Source organism: Gorilla gorilla, chromosome 6 (genome assembly GCF_029281585.2).
Source record: "Gorilla gorilla gorilla isolate KB3781 chromosome 6, NHGRI_mGorGor1-v2.1_pri, whole genome shotgun sequence".
In the NCBI taxonomy this organism is placed as follows: domain Eukaryota; kingdom Metazoa; phylum Chordata; class Mammalia; order Primates; family Hominidae; genus Gorilla; species Gorilla gorilla.
This window is the reverse complement of record NC_073230.2, coordinates 19,872,053-19,896,477: the sequence shown is the minus strand read 5'-3', so window position 1 is coordinate 19,896,477 and position 24,425 is coordinate 19,872,053. Positions and strand designations below refer to the sequence as shown.

Sequence of the window (24,425 nt, the reverse complement as noted above, 5' to 3'; positions counted from 1 at the left end):
GTGTAAACTGGCTAGCCATATATACAAATGTGAAACTGGATTCCTTCCTTACACCTTATACAAAAATTAATTCAAGATAGATTAAAGACTTAAATGTTAGAACTAAAACCATAAAAACCCTAGAAGAAAACCTAGGCAATACCATTCAGGACATAGGCATGGGCAAGGACTTCATGACTAAAATACCAAAAGCAATGATAACGAAAGCCAGAATAGACAAATGGGATCTAATTAAACCAAAGAGCTTCTGCACGGCAAAAGAAACTACCATCAGAGTGAATAGGCATCCTACAGAATGGGAGAAAATCTTTGCAATCTACCCATCTCACAAAGGGCTAATATCCAGAATCTACAAAGAACTTAAACAAATTTACAAGAAACAAACAAACAACCCCATCAAAAAGTGGGCAAAGGATATGAACAGACATTTCTCAAAAGAAGACATTTACGCAGCCAACAGACACAAGAAAAAATGCTCATCATCACTGGTCATCAGAGAAGTGCAAATCAAAAGCGCAATGAGATACCATCTCACGCCAGTCATTAAAAAGTTAGGAAACAACAGATGTTGGTGAGGTTGTGGAAAAATAGGAATGCTTTTACATTGTTGCTGGGAGTGTAAATTGTGGAAGACAGTGTGGCGATTCCTCAAGGATCTAGAACTAGAAATACCATTTGACGCAGTGATCCCATTACTGGGTATATACCCAAAGGATTATAAATCATGCTACTGCAAAGAGACATGCACACATATGTTTATTGTGGCACTATTCACAATAGCAAAGACTTGGAATCAACCCAAATGTCCATCAATGATAGACTGGATTAAGAAAATGTGGCACATATATACCGCGGAATACTATGCAGTCATAAAAAAGAATGAGTTCATGTTCTTTGCAGGGACATGGATGAAGCTGGAAACCATCATGCTGAGCAAACTGTCACAAGGACAGAAAACCAAACACTGCATGTTCTCATTCATAGGTGGGAATTGAACAATGAGGACACTTGGACACAGGGCGGGGAACATCACACACAAGGACCTGTTGGGGGATGGGGGGCTGGAGGAGGGATAGCATTAGCAGAAATACCTAATGTAAATGACATGTTGATGGGTGCTGCAAACCAACATGGCACATGTATACCTATGTAACAAATTTGCATGTTGTGCACATGTACCCTAGAACTTAAAGTATAATAATAAAAAAATAGGAAAAATAATTTATGAAGAAAATGAGATTATTAATAAGGAGACCAAAATTTCTGAAGAAGGACCAAAGAGACATTCTGGGATGAAAATAAAATAACTGAAATAAAAAAATTCACTACAGAGTTTGAATTACAGATTTCAGTAGGCATAACAAATAATCAGTAGACATGAAGATAGGTAAATTAAAATTATATAGTATTAGAAACAGATTAAAAAATGAAGAAAAATTGTTGAGCCTAAGATACTTTTGGGATATCATTGAATGCACCAACATACAAAAGATGGGAGTATCAGAAAGAGAGGAGAGAAAGAAAGAGGCAAAAATAAGATTAGAAAAAATATTGGCCAAACTTTCCAAATTTGATGAAAGATACAAATATATACATCCAAGAGGCTCAATGAACCCCAAGAAGGATGAACACAGAGATCTGTATACCATAACATATTTTAGTTAAATTGCCCAAAGTCACAGATAAGGAATCTTGAAAGCAGCAAGGCAGAAGCAATTCATCATGTACAAGGGATCCTCAACAAGGTTAATAGCCAATTTGTCAGCAGAAATTATGGAGGCCATAGGCAATGGCAATGGAATACTTATTCAAAGTGCTGAAAGAAAAAAAAATTTAACCATTAATCCTACATCTGGGAAAATACCTTTCAAAAATGATGGAAAATTCAGTCATTGCCAAATAAACAAAAGTTGGAGTATGCCAGTAGTAGACTTACCCTATAAAAAACGCTAAAGGGAGTCCTTTGGGTGGAAATGAAAGAATACTAGACAGTAAAAAAGCAACATGAAGAAATAAAAAACACTAGTAAAGGTAACTATATAGATAAATACCAAAGATAATGTTTTGTAATTTTGGTTTGTATGTTTTAAAACACATAAAATAATAATTATACATTTGCAAATTGGCAGAAATCTATATAGGTGTAATTGTAACAACTACATAAAAGAGGAGAAATGGACTGTATAGAGGCAGAATTTTGTGTACTATTGAAACTTAGTTGGTCTTAATTAAGAATAGATTTTTATAAGTTTAGGAATTTAATTGTAATTTCCAGGGTAGTCACTAAGAAAATAATTTCAAAATATATAGAAAATTAACAAGAAAGTCACAACAGTATGCTAAAAAAAACCAGTTACATACAACAAGTAGGTGGTAATGGGGGAATTTAGTATATTAAATAAATAGAAAACAAATAGCAAAATATCAGAAGAAAGTTTCTCCTGATCAGTAATTACTTTAAATGTAAAAAGATTAAACTCTCTTATTAAAAGCAGAGATTGATGGAGTGAATTTTAAAATGGAGGTAACTATATGCTATCTACACGTGACTCCTTTTTACATTCAAAGAAACAAATAGGTTGAAAGTGAAAGGATGTTAAAAAGATGTTTCATGCAATTATTAACCAAAAGAGATCTGGAATGGTTATACTATTATTACAGGAATATTAAGAAATTATTTTAGGCAGCTAGAAAGGGTAAAAAGTCCTCGGTAAGGCTTTTTCTCTTAATAAAAATATCAGCCCCAAAAACATTTCTTTCCTAACAGAAAGCAACCTGGAAAAACAGACTTGCAAGCATCGATATGCAAGCCACAGGCTTGCATATGTAAATGCAGGTGGCTAAGAGCCAGGTTCACCCAATATGGTGGTTCGGCTGCTTTTTCTTTGTTATCAAGGGTGCGGACATCGTGGTGGCCAGCCAAGCAGAGGCCACGTGTATGGGTATCACGGCGACCAGCCAGGTAGCCACATTTACATATTAAAAGGTTAGGGTGGGTGGGCCAGTTTTTTTGCTGGCTACGTGAATCACACACTTGGTCAAATCAATCCCCTGGGCCTATGCAAATCAGACACCACCTTCTCGCGCCTCCCAGTATGACCGCCAGCTTTCTGCTGGCAGGCAGGGTTATTCCATTCGGAACCCTCATCCCTCTGTACAGGGGAGCTGTTCTCTTCTCTCTTGCCTATTAAACTTTCTGCTCCTTAATCCACTCCACGTGTGTCCATATTGCTAATTTTCTTGGTGTGAAACCAAGGACCCTGGGTGTTTCCCCAGACAACAGAGCCGTATCACTATCAGACAAAATGGTTATAAAACAAAAATATGTTACAAGCTACAAAGAAAGATATTATGAATTGATTAAAATGTCAACTCATCAAGAAGAAATTTGATATTGGAATGTGTTGAAATAGAGTAGTGGTGAGTCACTAAAGTTGGAGAATGAAAAGATGATGAATTCAGCAATATAAAAATGTCATTCACAATCTGTGTAAATAACTCAGAGATATTTCAGGTTCAAGGACAGAAACTTGTGGTCCAGATGCTGAAGTCCTCAACAAATGTAAGTAGGCAGAAAGTCAGTAATGAGAGGGGGTAAAAAGTGTGTTTAGTTCTCATGATCATCAGAGTTGGGAATCAGGATATTTTAAAGGAAAAATTTAATAAGAGAGACATTGAAAATTCAAGAGAATGCTGACACTGTAACTTTTCAAATTTGGTCTAATAAATGCTTTCCTTAGAACTGCAACACTGAGTGCTTTCCTCATAAGCAGTGTGGCCATACAGAGACAAGACAAGAGCGTAGAGTAAGGATTCAATGAAGAGTTTGAGGGTAAATGAGCTCAGTTATAGTATGGGGTTACTGAGGACACAAAGAACATTGCTGGGGAAAAAAAGGATTAATTAGCAAAAGGAACAAAGAGACAAATGAAATAAGGTGGGGGCAACAGAAGGATTATTGGGTATGGCTAATATTTTGTTCAGGGGATTAGCTGGCTCCTTAACTTTGTCTTGGATATTGTCAGATGGCATTCAGCCTTCATTCCAACTTCCTGCTATTCTCCTCTCGTGTACCACAGCTGCTAAAACAATGAAATGCTTTGCGTCTACTACCTGCTCTAGGTAGTATTCCAGGTGCAAATTGGATTCCCACCATTTGACTTACTCATGTGGAATTTGAGAGGCACATGTGAAGCCATGTTCATCTTGTTATGTGTCCATACAGAAAAGACTATGGAAAAGTAGGTTTTCTGTAGCAGTGCTCCATTCCAGTGCCCCGTCTTCAGTTTCATATATGTCTAGGGGTATTTTAGTAAGGGTAGTGGCCAGATTCTGTTCCATTTTCCATTCACCAATGTTATAGCCACTGAGAGCTGTGTGAGTGTCTGTCTGCAGGGGCATTGAGAATTTCATCACATTCCTGACAAGGGCAGAGGTAGTAGCTCTCATATCAGGTCAGATCTTTGTGCTCTGAAATGCCTGCGACCCAGATTACATTATGTTTCTCAGCCCTTGCAATAACTTCATGATCATTCAATCCTTCTATTAAATCCCTTTCTACTTATAATATCACAGTGTTTGTTTCCTGCAAGAACTTTGACTAACACAGCTTTCTCACTATTTTTAAGTGACTCATGCATTATCATCTCTGTCTCAGTTACAGCACTGAACAAATCATGGCCTGTATAAGTATTTAAACAAAATATAAAAATATTAATATTTCAATTTATTTGAAATTTTAATGCAATTAAGGGAGGTAAAAATTTAACTGTGTGTCCAATTTGGCACCTACTCTATTGCTTTTAGAGATTATCATTAGCAATAGGACATACTGATTTATAAGAACTGATCACTGTTTGGAATTGGGGTTTAAAGAGAACTATTAAAAAGATTTTTTTCCTGCTAGTACTCCCAGGAATCTTCTTGTTCATATCCTGCCTCTATATAGTGTGCTATACATTTGATTTTAAGAAATGAAATCTGAGCATAATAATTTATATTCTTTTGAAACCTTTCTTCATTTAATTCAGATAATATCCTCAGTCATCTACAAAATCCTTTTATTATAGTGTGTTAGTGACATAAGCTTTTTCATGACAGCCTGGAGTTGAAACTATTATTCAATAGAAACAATTTGCGGTTCTGAAAATATAATGAGCAGGAAACTCAGTTCCCTAGCGCAAGACTAGGAATCTTCTTTGGTAGTTAAAGGAGAAGAAAGAGGTCTTTTCAAAGGCTTCATTTTATTCGAAGTCTATCATTAAAGCTGCTGCTCAACATGACAATTTACAAGAACCTGCATGTTTCCTCAACACGACAATTTTGTTTGGTTTCATTTTATAGTAAATTATGTTTGTCTCTGTGCTTATTTTGAGTTATAGTTTCTTCCTCATCCAGGTTGTGTCAGAATATTAAAGGTGAAACTGAGATACAAAATGTTTCATGCTCACCTGGCAGATAGGCACTCCTATATGATTTGATTTCACGTGGAGAGCTACAATCTCATCCTTGGACACTTCTACAGAAACTCATATTGTTATTTTTTCTTAATTGCAAGCTAAAAAATTTTAGAAACAGTTCTCATTTATGTGAAAATTTTTGGAGATATTTATTCTATAGACTCAGAAAGACACAATACATACATGTGCATGGTCACACTTACCCATTGAAGCTAATTAGACCTGCATTTTTCTCCCTACCTCATATCAACATTTTAATTCCAAACTAAAATTTAATAATAGCTCTATTCATCAGGTGATTACCTTATGCCAGGAACTGGGCTAAGTGCTTTTCATTCACTATTCCATTTAATCCTGACCACTGCCCTATGAGGTTTGCATTCATTTCTCTTATGTTACAAGTGAGGAAGCTGAGACATAACAGGGTCCAGAGCTGACATTTCCAGACGAGGTCTGCCCAACACAAAGTCAGCACCCATAATTGCTACGTAATTAGCCCAGTTTTCTTCCAAAATTGAAGACGATGTGCTAGTGAAAGTGCATTTCGACAATGGGGTCAGAGATCAAATGGCAGCCTTACTCAAGAAATGACAATTTCTTGGGAGACCGTTATTCTAAGTGAAGTAACTCAGGAATGGAAAACCAAACACTGTATGTTCTCACTCATAAGTGGGAGCTAAGCTGTGAGGACACAATGGTATAAGAATGATACAATGGATTTGGGGGACGTGAGGGAAAGGGTGGGAGGGGAATGAGAGAAAAAAGACTACACATTGGGTACAGCGTACACTCCTCAGGTGATGGGTGCACCAAAATCTCAGAAATCACCGCTAAATAACTTATTCATGTAACCAAAGACCACCTGTTCCTCAAAAACCTATTGAAATAGAAAACAACAATAACAACAGCAGAAATAAATGACAATTTCTGTTCTTTCATCTCTTACCAATAAAATGAGGACTTTGATCTTGAGCAGAGGTTGCTAATTGGCAGCTGCTCCCTAGAGTTGCTTCTTAGGTCTGAACATTTCTTTTTTCTTTGTTTTGAACTAATTGCCAAATTTCACAATTGGAGTTTTCACAAATGTAAAACATTAAAATTCAAAAAGAAAAAAAATGTTTTGGCTTTTATTAAAAAAGGATTATCTGGCAAAATAGACCCAAATTCTGTCAGTACAACAATCAGCAGGTGGTAGCAGCTGTTCCCTTTACATGGCCAATGCATTCTTCATGCCGTAGTCCCCACCTCTCCCAGCTGCCTTGCACCAAACCATTGACACACATTTGTCCCCTAACTTGACTGTGTGGACAGCTAGATATCCATCCTACCCTCCAGCCATTTTTCAAACTTGTTTCTGCAGAGCTGGCAAAGCCTTTGATACATACACTTTTCTTTACATCGATTATTCCTAATCTTAAAATTAATCTAGATGACTTTTCCAGCTCTAAAATAGGTAACTTGGATTCAGATACAGATTTTTTTTTTGTATTTTTATTAGGCAGATTAGAAAATGCAATATTAAGGTAGGTTTGAAATGAGTTTCAATTTAAAAAAATCATGTATTTGGAAATTAAGGAAGAAAATTTGCTATGGAAGGCAAGTAGATAACAATACAAATAATCTTTCAGGGATCCATGCAGGATCTGCAAACTATGGCTCACAGGTCAAATTGACTGCTGTCTGTTTTTGAGAATAGTTTTATTGTAACAGCCATACCCAGTCATTTATGTATTGGCTATGACTGTGTTTCCTGTACAATGACAGAGTAAAATAGTCCCAACAGAGACTATAGTGTCTACAGAGCTTAAAATATTTACTATCTGGTCCTTTGGAGAAAAAGTTTCTCAAACTTAGAGAAAAAGTTGGGCAGTACCCATAGATCAATGGTTCTGGCTCAGTTTGGAACTAAGTATTTAGACTTGCTAGGGCTAAGTGATGACTAGCATGGTGATTATGACCATTTAGATCTCATATTTCTAGTTGGTATATTTGCTCTGTCACAAACAACTGAACAGGATATTCCAGTCACTGTGCTTGTAAATAATACAGAAATATACAGAAAGTATCTCTGTCAACCATTCAGTATTTGACAGACATTTTGCTAAGTATTATACATAAATATATGTTGTATATATTTATAATTTTATTTAATGTTTACACCACACCAATGATAGGTACCAGTATATTTTCATTTTTCAGATATTAATAGCTTTCATATCATGCTTAATGTCACATTTACACTTGGGCATCAATGTAAAAAGGTAGGGAGTCATAAGAGCATATGATAGGAGGGGGGCTTTTACCCACGCTTTGTGTTCAGGATAGTTTGCTAAAGGTGATGTATTGGCTAAATTATAAGAGGTGAGTAGGAGAAAACAGGAGAGAGGGAAACAGAGACAGAGAGAGAGAAAACAAAAAACAAAAAACCAGAGAATGACAGTGAGAGTGAGAGAGAGAAGAGAGAGTGAGAAAGAGAGAGAATTCATAAAAGCCATATGCCATCTCTAAGTTTCCTGAACATTTCTTATAATTTCATTTTCTTGGGGCTACAATGAAAATATATACTGAGTTAATGGGTTTTCATTGATAGGTACATGATAGATAATAACAATAACAAAAGCTTCAGCCATTTATTGGACAAGTTCCTCATGCTGTACATGCTACAACTTCATGTGTGTTGTTGGGTTTAATCCACAACATACATTTATTAGACAAGCACTGTTATTAACTATTTTAGACATAAATAAAGAAGTCAAATGTAAATCAAGTATCTTGTCCAGAGTTAACTGGGTGAAAAGTGACAGAGCCAGCTGTCAAAACAAAAGTCTGATTTCAGGACTTGTGATTGTAACCACTGCACTGAACTTCCTCACATTGTTCAGTCGCTTCAGTATAGTGCAGTAGCCCTCCTAGCAATGGGGTCCTGGAAGGTGACTTTTCATGTTGAGATTTCACATTCTCCAAATGTGAGGATATATTGGGTTCAGAGAATCCGCATCTGTCTTAAAGCCTTTCATTGGGTAGAATTTTAATGCCAAATGCCTTCCTGGGCATCATGCAGGGCCAACAGATTCACAATATTAGATTCAAAATATTATGTTACAGAGGTGAGTATGGCCATCAATTAGATAATCTTGAACACTTCTCTATTTTGGTATTAATTGATTATGAGCCTTACTTTACTAATCAAGAAATAAATTTTATGAGTTGTTAAATAACTTGCCTAAAGTTATCTAGTTTTTAAAGTACTAGATCCCAATCTTGAATTCAGGTTTGCCAGTCCAGTAATTTTTTTTCATCTAATGAGAATTCACATATATGCACTAAATATTTGGAAATCCAGGAATTTAATTAAACACACTAAAGCCTTTGGTTTTCCGTTTAGTGTTATAAGCAGTATGAGAAGTCTGAAAGGGTTGCTAATAGGCAAATCATTCATGTAGAAAAATAGAAATATCAGCAATTTTGGCAAGATATTCAGGTGCAATATTTATAAGAGTTTTAGACTATATTAGAGATTAACTTCAAGATATGTCATTCAAATTTTACCCAAACAGAAATCTTTAAGATATTTCACTTAACTTTATTTCATGTAATATCAAATGGAACCACAAAAGACCCCAGATAGCCAAAGCAATCTTGAACGTAAAGAACAAAGTGGGAGGCGTCACACTACCTGACTTCAAAAGATACTACAAAGCTATAGTAACCAAAACAGCATGATACTGGCATTAAAACAGATACATAGACCAATGAAACAGAATAGAGAACCCAGAAAAATATCCATACATTTACATTACATTCCACTCATTTTTGACAAAGGTGCCAGGAGCATACATTGGGGAGAGGACAACCTCTTCAATAAATGGTGTTAGCAAAACTGGATAGCCATATGCAGAAGAATGAAACCAGACCTTTATCTCCTACCATATACAAAAATGAAATCAAATGGATTAAATACTTAAATCTAAGAGTTGAAACTATAAAACTGCTAGCAGAAAACATTGATAAAATACTCAAGGACAATGCTCTGGGTAAATATTTTTTAAGGAAGACTTCAAAAGTCCAGGCAAGCTGAGGAAAGAGAAAAATACAAATAAGACCTCAAAAGCCCAGGCAATCTAAGGAAAAATAGAAAAATAGAAAAAATGCTTGATCGCATCAAGCTAAAAATCTTCAGCATAGCAAAGGAAACAATAAAGTGAAGAGAAAACCTACAGAATGAGAGAAAATATTTGCAAACTATCTATCTGACTAAAGATTAATAACCAGAAAATATAAGGAACTAAACAGCAAAAAAATACCAAAGTCTGATTAAGAAATGGGCACAAAAAAACCCTAAGTAGACATTTCTCAAAAGAAGACATACAGATGGCCCACAGGAATATGAAAAAATGCTCAACAACACTAATCATTAGAGAAATGTAAATTTAAAAAAATTAGATATCATCTCACCCCAGTAAGAATGGCTATTATCAAAGAGACAACGAATAATAAATACTGGCAAGAATGGAGAGAAAAGGAGAACTCATATACTGTTGGTGGCAATGTAAATTAGTACAACCACTATGGAAAACAGGATACAAATTCCTCAAAAAGCTAAAAACAGAACTTCCATATGATTCAGCAAGCCCACTACTGGATATACATGCCAAAGAAAGGAAATTTATATTTTGAAGATATATTTTTATTCTCAGGTTTATTGTAGCCAAAAATTCACAATAGCCAATATTTGGAATGAACCTAAAGTACCCATTACTGGATGAATAGATAAAATATGGTATATATACATGATGGAGTACTATTCAGCCAGAAAAAGAATAAAATCTTGTCACTTGCAGCAACATGGATGGAAATGGAGGTCATTATGTTAAATGAAATAACATAAAGACAACTATCGTATGTTCTCACTAATACGGGAGAGCTAAGAAAGTGGATCTCATGAAGGTGGACGATATTTTGGTGGTTACCAGAGGCTGAGAATGGCAGAGTGGGAGAGTGAATAAAGAGGAGTTGATTAATGGATACAAAAATGCAGGCAGATAGTGTAATCCCAGCTACTCCGGAGACTGATGCAGGATAATTGCTTGAAATTGGGAGGCAGAGGCTGCAGTGAGCTGAGATTGTGCCACTTCACTCCAGCCTGGGTGACAGAGGGAGATTCTGTCTCAAAAAAAAAAAAACAAAAAAACAAACAAAACACGCAGGCAGATAGAAGAATGTACCTAGTTTGATAAATTAATAGAGTGATTATAGTTAACAATAGCCTACTCAAAATAGCTAGTAGAGAATAATGCTAGTTAGTATATTCCAGCATAAAGACAGACAAATATTTAAGGTAATGGATACCCCAGTTTCCCTGATTTGATTACTATGCGTTATGTGACATGTCAAAATATCATATGTACTCCAAATATGTACATCTATTATGTATCAATCAAACAATTTAAAAAAACCAAGAAAACAAAAAACATCAAATGGAGTGCATTGATATTTTTGAGGTAATCAGTTTTTTAAAAAATACTTAATATAACATTTTAGCTAATACAGTTTCAAAATTAAATAGTGGGAAAAAAACAATACCTAATGTTTTAACAAAACCATTTCTGAGGAATTTTTATTTTGGAAAAGAATACTTAGAAGTTGAGAACAAATGTATGATATGCAAAATTTTTTTCCGTATTAAAACAAGTTTGTTTGGAGTACACTATGGAAGTTTTTTTTGTTTTTGTGTTCGTTTTTGTTTTGAGATGGAGTCTTGCTCTGTCACCCAGGCTGCAGTGCAGTGGCGTCATCTGGGCTCACTGCAACCAACCTCCATCTCTCGGGTTCAAGCGATTCTCCTGCCTCAGCCTCCCAAGTAGCTGGAACTACAGGCATGTGCCACCATGCCTGGCTAATTTTTGTACTTTTAGGAGAGACAGGGTTTCACCATGTTGGCCAGACTTGTCTCGAACTCCCGACCTCAAGTGATCTGCCTGCCTAGGCCTTCCAAAGTGCTGGGATTACAGATGTGAGCCACCACAACTGGTTGGAAGTTTCCTAAACAATTAAGGAAAGATTTTTCAGATGACACAGTCACTTCACTTCTAGAAATCTACCCAAAATAATAAACATATAGGTTCACACGAAGACTTACATTTAAATGTTTATATCAGCATTATTCATAATGACCAAAAAGTAGAAAGAACCCAATATTTTCATCAACTAATGAATGAATAAACAAAATGTGATCTAACCATACAGCAAGATATTACTTACCAATAAAAAGGAATAAAGCACTGATAAATCTATAACACAGACAATCTCAAATAGTGAAAGAAGCCAGACACAAAAGAACATGTACGATTCCATCTATATGGAATGTCCAAAAAAGAGGCCAATATATAGAGAAAGATTATTTGTTGCCTAGGATTGGACGTTGGAATGGGGAATAATTACAAGTTGGCATGAGGTTTATTTTTAGTGCTGAAAATGTTCCTTTTTTTTTTTTTTTTCATTTGAGACAGGCTTTTGCTGTGTTGCCTGGGCTGGAGTGCAGTGGCACAATTTGGGCTCGCTGCAACCTCGACCTCCCAGTTTCAGATGATCCTCCAACCTCAGCCTCCCAAGTAGCTGGGACTACAGGCACATGGCACCATGCCCGGCTAATTTTTGTATTTTTTGTAGAAGCAGAGTTTTGTCTTGTTGCCCAGGCTGATCTCGAACTCTTGGGCTCAAGTGATCTGCCCACCTCTGTCTCCCAAAGTGCTATGATTACAGGTATGAGCCACCAGGCCCAGCCAAAAATGTTCTAAAATTAAATTGTGGTCATGTGTGGTCAGCTCTGTAAGTATACTAAAATTCATCGAGTAATACACCAAAAACGGGTAAATTTTATTTTATGTAAACTACATCTCAACAGAACTTTAAAAAAATGAGGTTGTATATTCTAAAATATCTGGCTCATTTCAAATTGAATTAGGGTGGGTTTTTGGGTCAGCAGGACAAAATTAAATATGCTTATATTTATGAGATCGTTTTGTAACTATAACTATCCATTTCTAGTTGCAAACTATCCATTATATTACAAGTTATAATTATGAGATTCATAATGCTTTGTGATTTAGAAAGTGATGAATACATAAATCATATAAACAAAACAGAAATGTCACATAGCTTTACCACCTGCTACAATGTTTTATTTAAGGCTTGTAGAAGAGTAAATAACATTCAAATAAAGCCATGACACTAGCCAGAAACTTTGATTTCAAAGGCATTTTCTAATGTATACTTCAGATGCAAACAGTGTTACTTTCTAGTATACATACAGATGGCTGTTGAAAGGGAAATATACATCTTTTCCATCTACATTCAAAGGAACTTTAGTATTCCAATCTCATTTTAAAATCACAATGTGGAAAATATTAAGTTGAAATAAGTTAATTTCTTTATTAAGAGAGCCATTCAAAAATTGCTTTTATTAAATAAAAATGTCAAAAACAAAACATCTGAAAAGTAATTTCTTAGTCTTCTGCAAAACATTTGGTATCATTGGGTTTATTTTTCCACATTCAAATACTCCAATTTTAAAGTAAAAAGAGCCTATTGCAATTATATAGTACAATTCTCTTATTTTGCTGGCGTGAAAACAATGCATTAAAGGTTTCTATTAATTTTTTTCCTGATAAATAAAATTTATGTTTCTACTTTTTGAGCTAGCTAAATACTAGTACATTAATGTGTTTGTGGTAGATAGCTGAGGTTTTGAAATCCCAGCTGTGGTAGACCAAATAACAACCTCCTAGCCCCCAATATGTCAAGGTGTAAATCCCAGGAGTTTGTGAATACGTTATTTTACATGGTAAAGGAACTTTGCTGATGTGACTAAGTTAAGAATTTGAGACGGGAAGATTATCCTGGATTATCCAGATAAGCACAGTATAAACCCAAGTTTCCTTATAAGAGAGAAAAAGGAGGATCAGAGTCCAAGAGTGATTTAAGGAATAAAACAGAGGTCAGGGAGGAGAGAAGATACTATGTAGCTGGTTTTAAACATGAAGGAAGGAGTTATGAACCAAGGAAAGCAGGAGGCCTCTAGAAGCTGGAACAGGCAAAGAAAGGAATTTGTTCCCGGGAGCCTTCAGAAGAAATGCAGGCATGTTAACACCTTGATTTTAGCCCAGTGAAATTGACTTCAATCATTTATATTCAATATTGTATTGATAGCCAAAACAATTAAGAAAAAGAAATAAAATGCATCCAAATAAAAAATAAGTAAAATTATCTGTTTGCAGATGACACATTTTATGTAAAAAACCCAAAGCCTCTACTAAAAAATGTTAGAACTAATAAATGAATTCCATAAAATTGCAAGATATAATATTAACAAACAAAAATCAGTTGTGTTTCTATACACCAACAAAGTATGAAAAAAATTTTTAAAAATCCCATTTACAATAGCATCAAAAAATAAAATACTTAGAAATAAATTTAGTCAAGGATGTGAAATACTTGTATGCTTAGAACTATAAAATATTGATGAAAGAAATTAAAGAAGATAGAAATAAATGTGAAGATATACCATGTTCATGAATTAAAAAAATTAATATTTAAAAAATATTCATAATACCCAAAGCAATCTACAGATTCAATGCAATCCTTATCAAAATTCCAAAGGTATCTTTCACAGAAATAGAAAAAAAGCAATTCTAAAATTTAAGTGGAACCACAAAAAACTCCCAATAGCCAAAGGAATCTTGAGCAAGAGGAACAAAGCTGGAAGCATCACACTGCTTACCTTCAAAATACATTATAAAGCTATAGTATTCAAAACAGTATGGTATCAGCATAGAAACAGACATATAGACCATTGGAACAGAACAGACAGCCCAGAAATAAATACACCATTTACAGTCACTTCATCTTTGACAAAGGTCTCAAGAACACACAATGGGAAGGTATAGTACCTTAATAAACGATCTTGGGAAAACTGAATATCCACATGAAGAAGAATAAAATTGGACCCTTATCTCACACTATACACAAAATTAACTCAAAATGAATTAAAGATTTAAGACCTTAAACTACTAGAACAAAATATAGAGGAAAAGTTTCTTTCTAATTGTATATATTTAAGGTGTACAACACTATGTTTAGATATGCATATACATAGTGAAATGGTTACTATAATTAAGCAATTTAACACATTCATCATCTCAGAAGGTTACTTTTTTTTTTTTTTGAGATGGAGTCTCACTTTGTCTCTCAGGCTGGAGTGCGGTGGTACCATCTCCACTCACTGCAACCTCTGCCTCCCAGGTTCTCCTGCCTCAGCCTCCCGAGTAGCTGGGATTACAGGTGCCTGCCACCATGTCCAGCTAATTTTTGTATTTTTAGTAGAGACAGGGTTTCACCATGTTAGCTAGGATGGTCTTGATCTCCTGACCTCGTGATCTGCCCAGCTCGGCCTCCCAAAGTGCTGGGATTACAGGCATGAGCCATCGTGCCTGGCCCAAGGTTACCTTTTTTTTTTTTTTTTTTTTTTTGTGGCAAGGGCACTTAAAATTTGCTCTTTCAACAAAAATCCTGAAGACATCAGTATTATTAACAACAGAACTTATGTTGTACATTAGATCCCTACACTTGTTCATCCTACATACCTGCAACTTTGTATTCTTTGATCTGCACATCTCCTTATGCTCCCCTCTCCTCTGCCCCTAATAACTACTGTTTTATCCTCTATTTATTTTTTTAAGATATGGCATATAAGTGAGATCATTCAGAATTTTTCTTTTTGTGTCTGGCTTATTTCACTTGGTCTGAGCAATAATTTTTTGCCTATGACTTCAAAAAGTAATTTGTTCATTTTTGCAAGGCATAAACAGCAAAAATAGACAAATAAGATTACATTGAACTAAAAAGCTTCTGTACAGCAAAGGAAACAATCGGCAAAGAATCAACCTAAAAAATGAGAGAAAATATTTGCAAACCACTCATCTGTTAAGGGGTTAATATCTAAAATATATTAAACATAGGGAACTCAATAGCAATAGAAGAAATAACCCAATTAAAAAATGGGCAAAGGATCTGGATAGACATTTCTCAAAAGATGACATCCAAATGGACAATATATATATGAAAAAATGCCCGACATCAACTAATCATCAGGGAAAGGCAAATCCAATTCACAATGAGATTTCACCTCACATCAGTTAGAAAGGCTATCATCAAAAAGACAAAACATAAAACGTGTTGGCAAGAATGCAGAGAAAAGAAAGCCCTTGTATACTATTGGTTGGAATTTAAATTGGTACAGCCATTATAAAAAACAGCATGGAGGTTCCTCAAAAAATTAAAAATAGACCTACCACATGATCCAGCAATCTCACTACTGGTTATATAACCAAAAGAAATGAAATCAGTATCTTAAAGAGATATTTACTCCCCTGTTAATTGCAGAATTATTCAGAATAGTGAAGATATGGAATTAACCTGTGTCCATCAACAGAAAAATAAATTTTAAAAATATGATGTGTATATACATATATATACAGTGAAATATTATTCAGCCTTAACAAAGAAGGAAATCCTATTATTTGTGACAACATGAATGAACCCAGAAGACATTATGCTAAGTGAAATAAGCCAGGCAGAGAAAAAAATATATTGCATGATCTCACTTATATGTGGAATCTAAAAACATCAGTTAAACTCAGAAGCAGAGTGTAGAATAATGGTTGCTAGGGGTTGTTGGGGTGGAGGAAATGGGTGCTATTAGTCAAAGGGTACAAAGTTTCAGTTACACAGGATGCATAAATTCTGGGGAGCATGGTGACTATAGTTAATATACTAACATACTATACTGTATACTTAAAATTTGCTAAGAAAGTAGGTCTTAAGTGTTCCCACCACACACAAAGGTTCACTATGTGAGGTGATACATATGTTAATTAACTTGATTCTGTAATCATTTCACAATGTACATGTTTATAGAAATATCATGTACAAATGGGGAGATGGTAGTCAAACAAACAACATAAACATAAACAATTTTTATTCATCAATTATACCTCAATGCTGAGAAAAAATAAAAGTAGGAAATAATAAAACAAAATAAATGACAAGTAATCAACAAAGTAAAGAAAAAAGAAACCCATTTCATACTTCTGACTTCCAGATATATAAGGTAATATGATAAAATAAACAAATAAAAAATTGTGTTGTTTGAAGCTACAAAATTTGCGGTAATTAGTTAAAATGGCAATCAGAATCTAACATAGTGTTTGAAGGACTAAGAACCACCATCTAAGATAGTAAATGTATCCTGAATACTAATTTTCTAACCAAGTCAATTGGCATGTTTCTGTTGAATTGATATTTAATTTAAAGTACAGTAAAATTAGAGTCAGAGTTTCATTTCTTCTTTTAATATGGACATTGTTAGAACTCTATCCTTAAAAATACTAATCTTATATTCGTTCATGTCAGGGATACTGCGAGGTGAGTAAAAGAACCATGACCACTATCTGTATAGACCTTATATTCTAGTAAGAAAACAAAAACAAAAACAAAAAAACACACAATAAGCAAGGATACAGATTAAATATTTAGTTTAATTTCTAAAATGGAAACAAATAGTGTAACGCTAGAGAATGACCTGGGATAAGGAGCCAATTTAAACAGGGTGTTCAGGAGGTGAAATTCAGCTGAGACCTGTAGGATAAACAATCAGTCCTTCCAGGGGCAACGGTTGCCTTCTTTTAGGAACTTTTAGGAACGTTCACAAGGCTAGTGAGTTGAAGTATAGCACATATGAGAGCTGAGGAGGGAGAGTGGGAGTGGGAGAAAAGCAATGTATTTGAGTTTGAACAGGTAGGCAGGGGCTAGCTGTTGCAGGTAACAGTCCTCTGGTATTTTTACCCATTATCTATGGGAGGCCAGTGAAAGGTTTTAGGGCGGGGACATGGTGTGATTTACCGTTTGAAAGCTCATCCCGGTATTATATGGCAGAGATGTAGATTGGATGGGGCCTGAGTGAAGCTCAGAGAAAAAATGTGGTATTTTCTGCAGTGATCCACATAAGTCATGGGGGAGGCTTGACCAGCAGAGTGGCAGAGAAGACACAGAACAACAGGTGAGTGTGAGATTTCTTTGGACTCCTTATTCATGGATTGAATACAAAGGAGTCATGAATGAGAGAGAAGGGAGGAGCCTCATGCCTTTTTCCTAGTTGGTGACGAGGGATACTCAATAGTGCCATTTTCGAAAACAGGGAAGACTAAAAGAGGAACCAGGTTTAAAAGGGCTTTCTAGGAACAACTAAATAAGTGATTTGCTTTAATTCCTTTCCTTTAAAAATTACATTTTTTCCCCCTAATTCTTGATCAGTATGAAGCAGATATATCACAGGTAAAACATTTTTGTAATGCAGATTTTAGGGCATTCTCTTTTCAACTATCAACTGTTTTTCTTTATTACTATGTTTAATGAAACAAAATTGTTTCTCTCTTCATTCCTATCCAGCTTTTTCTCATGCATTTTCAACACTTTTAAAAAGAAGGAACTTTTAAATGCAGAAAAAGGAAAGAAACTATAAGACAGGAAGTTCAGCCTATGAATGAGAATTAGAGATGGGGCATATTTGGCAAATATTACTTATTGGGCTTCAGTACCACTGAATCTTTGTCTTTTCTGTAGCTATTTTTAGTTACAATCTCTATAACTGTCTACAGTGAAGTTATTAATCATTTATAGGTGGTCATCTGGCTAGTTGGAAGGAAAAGCCAATGGTATTCCAGACTTTCTAGCACTGAATAATCTTCTTGTGAAACATATTGAGCTTATCATAACAAAATCAGCTTAACTGCTGATTTTCTTTCATTCTGCAATGAACACACCATATTTTTCCCTGAAACTTTTTGATTGGATAGCTTCTATGTGGTCAAATGATGAGTCCATTTCCTCCTAAACAAACCACTGTAATGTTTCAATACAAATCTCAAGGGCATTTTTCGGTTTCTTCTGGCAAATGCATAAGCACAACCAAATATTTAATAATTTATAGTTTATATTTTCAAACAGGTTTTAGACAATATTCTTTTGTTTGTAAACAACAACAGCAAAACAAATTCAAAGTCACTTAACCTTAATTTATAGGCAGTGTATTGGGGGTATTTCTTTTTTTTTAAAAAATTTGTTTTTTATTTTTTAATTAATTAATTTTTTACATTTTATTATTATTATACTTTAAGTTTTAGGGTACATGTGCACAATGTGCAAGTTTGTTACATATGTATACATGTGCCATGTTGGTGCGCTGCACCCATTAACTCATCATTAGCATTAGGTATATCTCCTAATGCTATCCCTCCCCCCTACCCCCACCCCACAACAGTCCCTGGAGTGTGATGTTCCCCTTCCTGTGTCCATGTGTTCTCATTGTTCGGTTCCCACCTATGAGTGAGAACATGCGGTGTTTGGTTTTTTGTCCTTGCGATAGTTTGCTGAGAATGATGGTTTCCAGTTTCATCCATGTCCCTACAAAGGACATGAACTCATCATTTTTTATGGCTGTGTAGTATTCCATGGTGTATATGTGCCACATTTTCTTAATCCAAGACAGGAAACATAGGCAGTCCTCGAAAGATTCTGGAGCTGTTGAGTGGAAAGCCATCAGGAATTAGCATATCTCTCTTTCTGTCACTGTCTGTCTGTCTCTCTTCCTCTCTGTCTGTCTTTTTGTGTGTGTGTGCACGTGTGGACGTGTATGGGTGCTTTTCTCTGTTTCTCTATTCTCACATGTTGTTTCTCACCTCACCTTCATTTTGGTCGTCCACTTTTGTCTTTTTCCTCCCTCAGCTGATCAGTTTTCATTACTTGACCACACTTATAGCCACATTCAATGAGTCCTCAACGGTGTCCATAGGTTATTGAAAACTGCGATGTAAAGTGAAACTACACGTAATGAAACCAGTTTTACTACAGACAAATTGATATCAACATGAGTTAAATTACTATACCATATTTCTGGTCACAAAAACATCACCAACTTCTAAAAAAAGACCAAAATACTTCTAATATTAAACAGTAAAATAAACTATACATACATTGAGTAAAGATTAATGAAAACGAGATAATTATTTACCTCCTTACTCCAGTTCAGGATCACAGGTGGCCAGATCCTACACCAGGAGCTCAGGGCATGAGGTGTAAACCAGCTCTCTTCAGGAAGCCATCCTACCGCAGGGCGCACTCACATACCCAACCACAATCACTCAAGCAGGGCCCATGTAGACATGCCAATTCACCCAACACACAGAGAGTTGAGAAGTGGAGGGAAACGGGAGTACCCAGAGAAGACCCACATAGACATGGAAAGAACGTGCCAATTCCACATAGACATTGGCCTCTGCTGGAAATCGATTTTTTCCATCAGTGTTATAACAAAGTGACGTTAAACAAAATGACCAATGACCTGCTGTATGTTTTAGCCTCTGCTTCTGAGTGTACTTGTGTTCAGCTCAAGTAAACCCCAGAAGCAATCCTATCAATTTTACATTTCTGGAAAAGGGCTCACTCATTTAGTAAAACATGGGATGAGGAATTCATATGTTACATAAATATGTATTTTCCAGGAAGGTTACTCCAAACTATGCAGACACTGTAATAGAGTAGTGCCAAGAAATGATGCACCTTTATATAATAAGATATAAGAGAAAGTATAATTATGTAGAATATTACCCTAGTTCTAATAACAGTAAACTGTTACATTCAACCATAATAGCTACTTTGGACCAAATGCTATTCTGAGTGCTCTTTCTCCAGATGCTCTTCCACGCTCACAGCCACACACAGGCATGCACATACACTTTTGATTCTTTAACTCTATGGGGTACTATTATTGTCATTTCTATTGTACAGAAAAATGAGGTTAAGAGGAGTTGAGTGTGCTGTTCAAGATTACACTTCTGATAAATAGGTAGCGGATCTAGAATTACAGCCCAGGTGTTTTTAACCTAGGATTTGTGAACTTAATCACTGGGTTTTTCTGCCCCTTGACTTTGGTATTTTTTTGCACTCAAGCCCATCACTTTGTAAATTAACCTGACAAAAACTGAGTTATCTCCTTTTCCTAGAAAATTATCATTTGAAAATTTTCTCCTATTAATCTTTTAATTTAAGCTATATCGTACTTATTAGCACTTGGCTTCATTTCTTCTTCCCTCTGACATTCTTATTATTTGTCTCAGTGATATTTACTGCATTTTACAAGTGCTGTCAGTCTCTATATTGCGGGGTACCATGCATCCATTGTTTTTAATGTTCAAAAATATAAAAAAGAATCTTATACCAATTTTTGATTAACTTCACGAGACATAGATTAAAACATTTTTATTACTTTTTGTTTTTCATACAGTTCTATAACTAATTTTTTTTTTTTTTTTTGAGATGGAATCTTGCTCTGTCGCCCTGGCTGGAGTACAGAGGAGCTATCTTGGCTCACTGCAACCTCTGCCTCCTGGGCTCAAACGATTCTCCTGCCTCAGCCTCCCGAGCAGATGGGACTACAGGCGAACGCCACCACGCCCATCTAATGTTTTGTATTTTTAGTAGAGATGGGGTTTCACCATGTTGGCCAGGCTGGTCTTGAACTCCTGACCTCAGCCAATCCGCCTACCTCGACCTCCCAAAGCGCTGGGATTACAGGCGTGATATAACTAACATTTAATTGATACATTCTTGCAGATCCAAGACAGGTTACTGAGACTTGAAAAAAAATTCTTAAGTTGCTTTTAGTTTTTTCCATCTTAACTCACATGGAGGGAAGTTGGGTTTTGGCACAAGTTTATTGTAAACTCATAAACTGATAAACAATCAAAAACTGAAGAAAAAAATAAGGACCACGATACTTGAAATTGTATTTTGATGGAAGTTAGATAAGTAATGTTGTCCTCCAAGAAAGTATAAAAGTTTACTACATTTGTATAGATACTGTTAGAAAATAAATTCACAAAAGACCTGCTATGATTTGATTCACATCAAATTACTTTGTTCCTGGTGATTTCACAAATAGATTGAGAAAACTGACATTTAATTTCTTGTCTGTGTTTTATTAGAATTTTTAAAGCGGAAACAAAAGACTTAACTGTACACTAAGAAATCTCTGGGTTTTCATCGTGCCTACATTATATTGCCCTTCCATACTTAAGCCTTAAGATAAAAATCACCTGCCTACCGTCCACCAAAAAGTAATATTTTATTTTTAATCCAGAAAATTGGGTGCCCTTGTTGCATTTGAAAGATGGCTACACACAAGTATTGTGTACCAAAAAGAAATTATTTTCCAATATGGGTTAATATTTTTACTATGGAGATGATAAGCTTTAAAATTTTAAATGGTAATTTACCTTTCAAATTAAAAATAAAGAATTATATGCAATTAAAAAAATACTTGTTTATGCATTTGGACACCTCCTGTTTCCACCACCATGCCTAGGCCAACCTTGAACCTCCAAATTTGTGGGTGGAACCTTGGTGCCCACTTGGACCCCCAAACTATCCTCTTCAGGTAAAGGCTCTGTGAGAACCAAGTGCAAGGTGATGGATGGGAGACTCAAGGAATGAGACAGCCAGGGAAAAACTAGGACAGTGAGGTTTCATTTTCAGACATAAAAAGATGTAGAATCAGTTGAAAAAAGGACCCTGCTCCTCTGCAGAGGCAACCACACTTCTGAAGACCTTAGACCTGGCACGGTGGCTCACGCCTGTAATCCCAGCATTTTGGGAGACTGAGGGGGAAGATCGCTTGACGCCAGGAGTTCAAGGCTCCAGCGAGCTGTGATTGTGCCACTGCACTCCAGCCTGGGTGACAGAGTGAGACCCTGTCTCGAACAAAACAAAACAAAACAGAACAGAACAAAACAAAACAAAACAAAACAAAAACGAGGTTGGGGGACGACATTAGAGCCCTCTGATCTTCTAGTAACTCCCAGGTCAACCTTGGGAGTCGTGTGGCCATGTGCTAAAGCGTCCTGGGACAACTGTAAGAGCTCTGGGAATCACTGGCAAATACAGGTGACAAACCTCATGGTTTGGCTAGTGTCTAAATGCAGTCCTTTCCCCTTCTGAAAACCTGTCACAGAGGCAGAAGAAAGGGCATCTACTGTTGCAACGTTAGTGTCTACTTCCTCCTCCTGTCGTTCATCACTGAGGTCTAAGGTGACAGGAGCATTTTCAGCGCCTTCGCCTTGGGGTGCAAACCAGCAGCGCCCATTACGCAGTTAGGAATCCGTCTGCAGATACAATCATGGGAAACTTCCCCTTCCAACGGAACCTTGTGAGGCTTCTTTTATGCGAGGTCCATCTGAGCAGTTTCTAGGATTAACAAGTTTTCATACAGCCTCTGTTAGAACAGCAAGACGCAGTGCGCGGAGAGCTACATCCCTGTAGCTTGACTCCTGGCTGTGCGACTGCACGGTGACATCCAAGGCGGCGGAGCCACTGCCAGTACACGCTGGGCTATGGGGACAGGTTGGGCGTGGCTTTCAGGTCAGCCAGCAGCCAAAATGGGAAGGGAGGAGTCGCAGACGGATTGCGCGAAGGCTCTATCCCACGAAAGGACTGGGTACGACCCAGAACGAAGACGCGGAGCTTCCCTGTTCCAAGCAGCAACAGACTGAGAAAATCCAAGAAAGGAGGCCCGAAGCGCTGCTGTGGCCCCATCCTCCTGGCACCCGCGGCCCGGGCTCTGCGACGCCTTTCGCCCCACCTGCGGAAGCAGCGATGCCTGGCGGAGCCTGCGTGCTGGTGATCGCGCTGATGTTCCTGGCCTGGGCGGAAGGTCAGCGAGGTAGGACGCGCGGGGGTGGGCGCGCAGTGGCGCCGCGTGGGCGGTAGAGGGACTAGGCTAGACTTTTTGGACGACTTGGGGAGCGTCCCTGTGCGTTTCAAGGCAGCAAGCGATGTTTGTTCCTCACCCGCCTCCTCTGTGTCCCTCCGCTGTCTTTGAAGAGGTCAATTTCCAGCTTGAAAACTCTTCAGTTTTCTTTTGCGCACATGCGGTTGTTGCCTCCTCTTACTCTACACCCTTGGTTCTGTTTTTGGTTGTTTCTCCTGCTGTTATCCTGCTCTTTGAGGTCATTGTAATTTACTGTAAGAAACTTTCGCCGGATCTGCAAGGTGTGCTAGCCGCAAGTGGACCTGAATTCTCAGAACAGAGTTGAATTCCATACTGCACGAATTCCACCTCCAACCGGACCCTCAGAAATAATTCATTGGTGAACATTTTATCCCTACAATAAATCACCAAGTTAAGTTTTGTATATCCGTATTATACTGTATTATGGTTTTTGTATATATATGTTAGAATCAGTTTTGGCACTGTAAAAGAGATCTCTGTGGAGCGAATACTCCCCTCCTACTTCTTTAATCCATGACAAAGAACATTTAGTTTAAAATACAGTGAAGTTAAACCAAAACTACTTTCATTAGCCCTTTCTGCTTGTTTTTTGTGTTCATACAGATAGGAATATTAATGAAAGGTGACTTGTTCTTATATTGCAAGTTTCCTTACGTTTTTCAGAAATAAGTCTGATCTGTGTTCAACCATCTGCAGCTTGAAAAAACATTATGTACAACATTTATAGCAGTCCAGGGCATAGTTTTGTCTTATCATTTTTTGATCTTAACTCATTTTACTGATATAAGTTTGCTTTGTATAAGGGGAATACAAACACTATCCTATACAAAACTTAAAAATAAAATACTAAAATCAAATTTATTATTTTCTGCAATGATATTTTTTCTGGTCCTTCTTTGGTTTGCTTACAGAGTTACTAAATCTTTATGAATAACTTTAAAAAATACATGTAATAACATATATCTGTTCATTACACTTAGATAAATATTTCCAGGAAAAAAATTACCAATGTTTATAAAGGAAGATGATTTCATGTTTACTATAGACCGCATAACCCTTTTTGCCTC

The 24,425-nt window shown here is 36.4% G+C and overlaps 1 protein-coding gene across 4 annotated transcripts in view; it reads left to right on the top strand.

Annotated features, from left to right (window-relative positions):
• The first annotated feature begins 20,822 nt into the window (after nucleotides 1-20,822).
• Nucleotides 20,823-24,425, top strand: part of VWDE (von Willebrand factor D and EGF domains) — an 81,613-nt gene continuing 78,010 nt past the window's right edge. For 2 of the 4 annotated variants that reach the window (XM_055392159.2, XM_055392156.2), the window contains exon 1: nucleotides 20,823-23,280. In XM_055392159.2, the coding sequence (XP_055248134.1) occupies nucleotides 23,223-23,280 (58 nt within the window). In that variant the 5' untranslated portion in view covers nucleotides 20,823-23,222. Of the gene's footprint in view, nucleotides 23,290-24,425 lie in introns of all 4 variants that reach the window. The other 2 variants (XM_031013558.3, XM_055392154.2) reach the window with 1 other exon arrangement.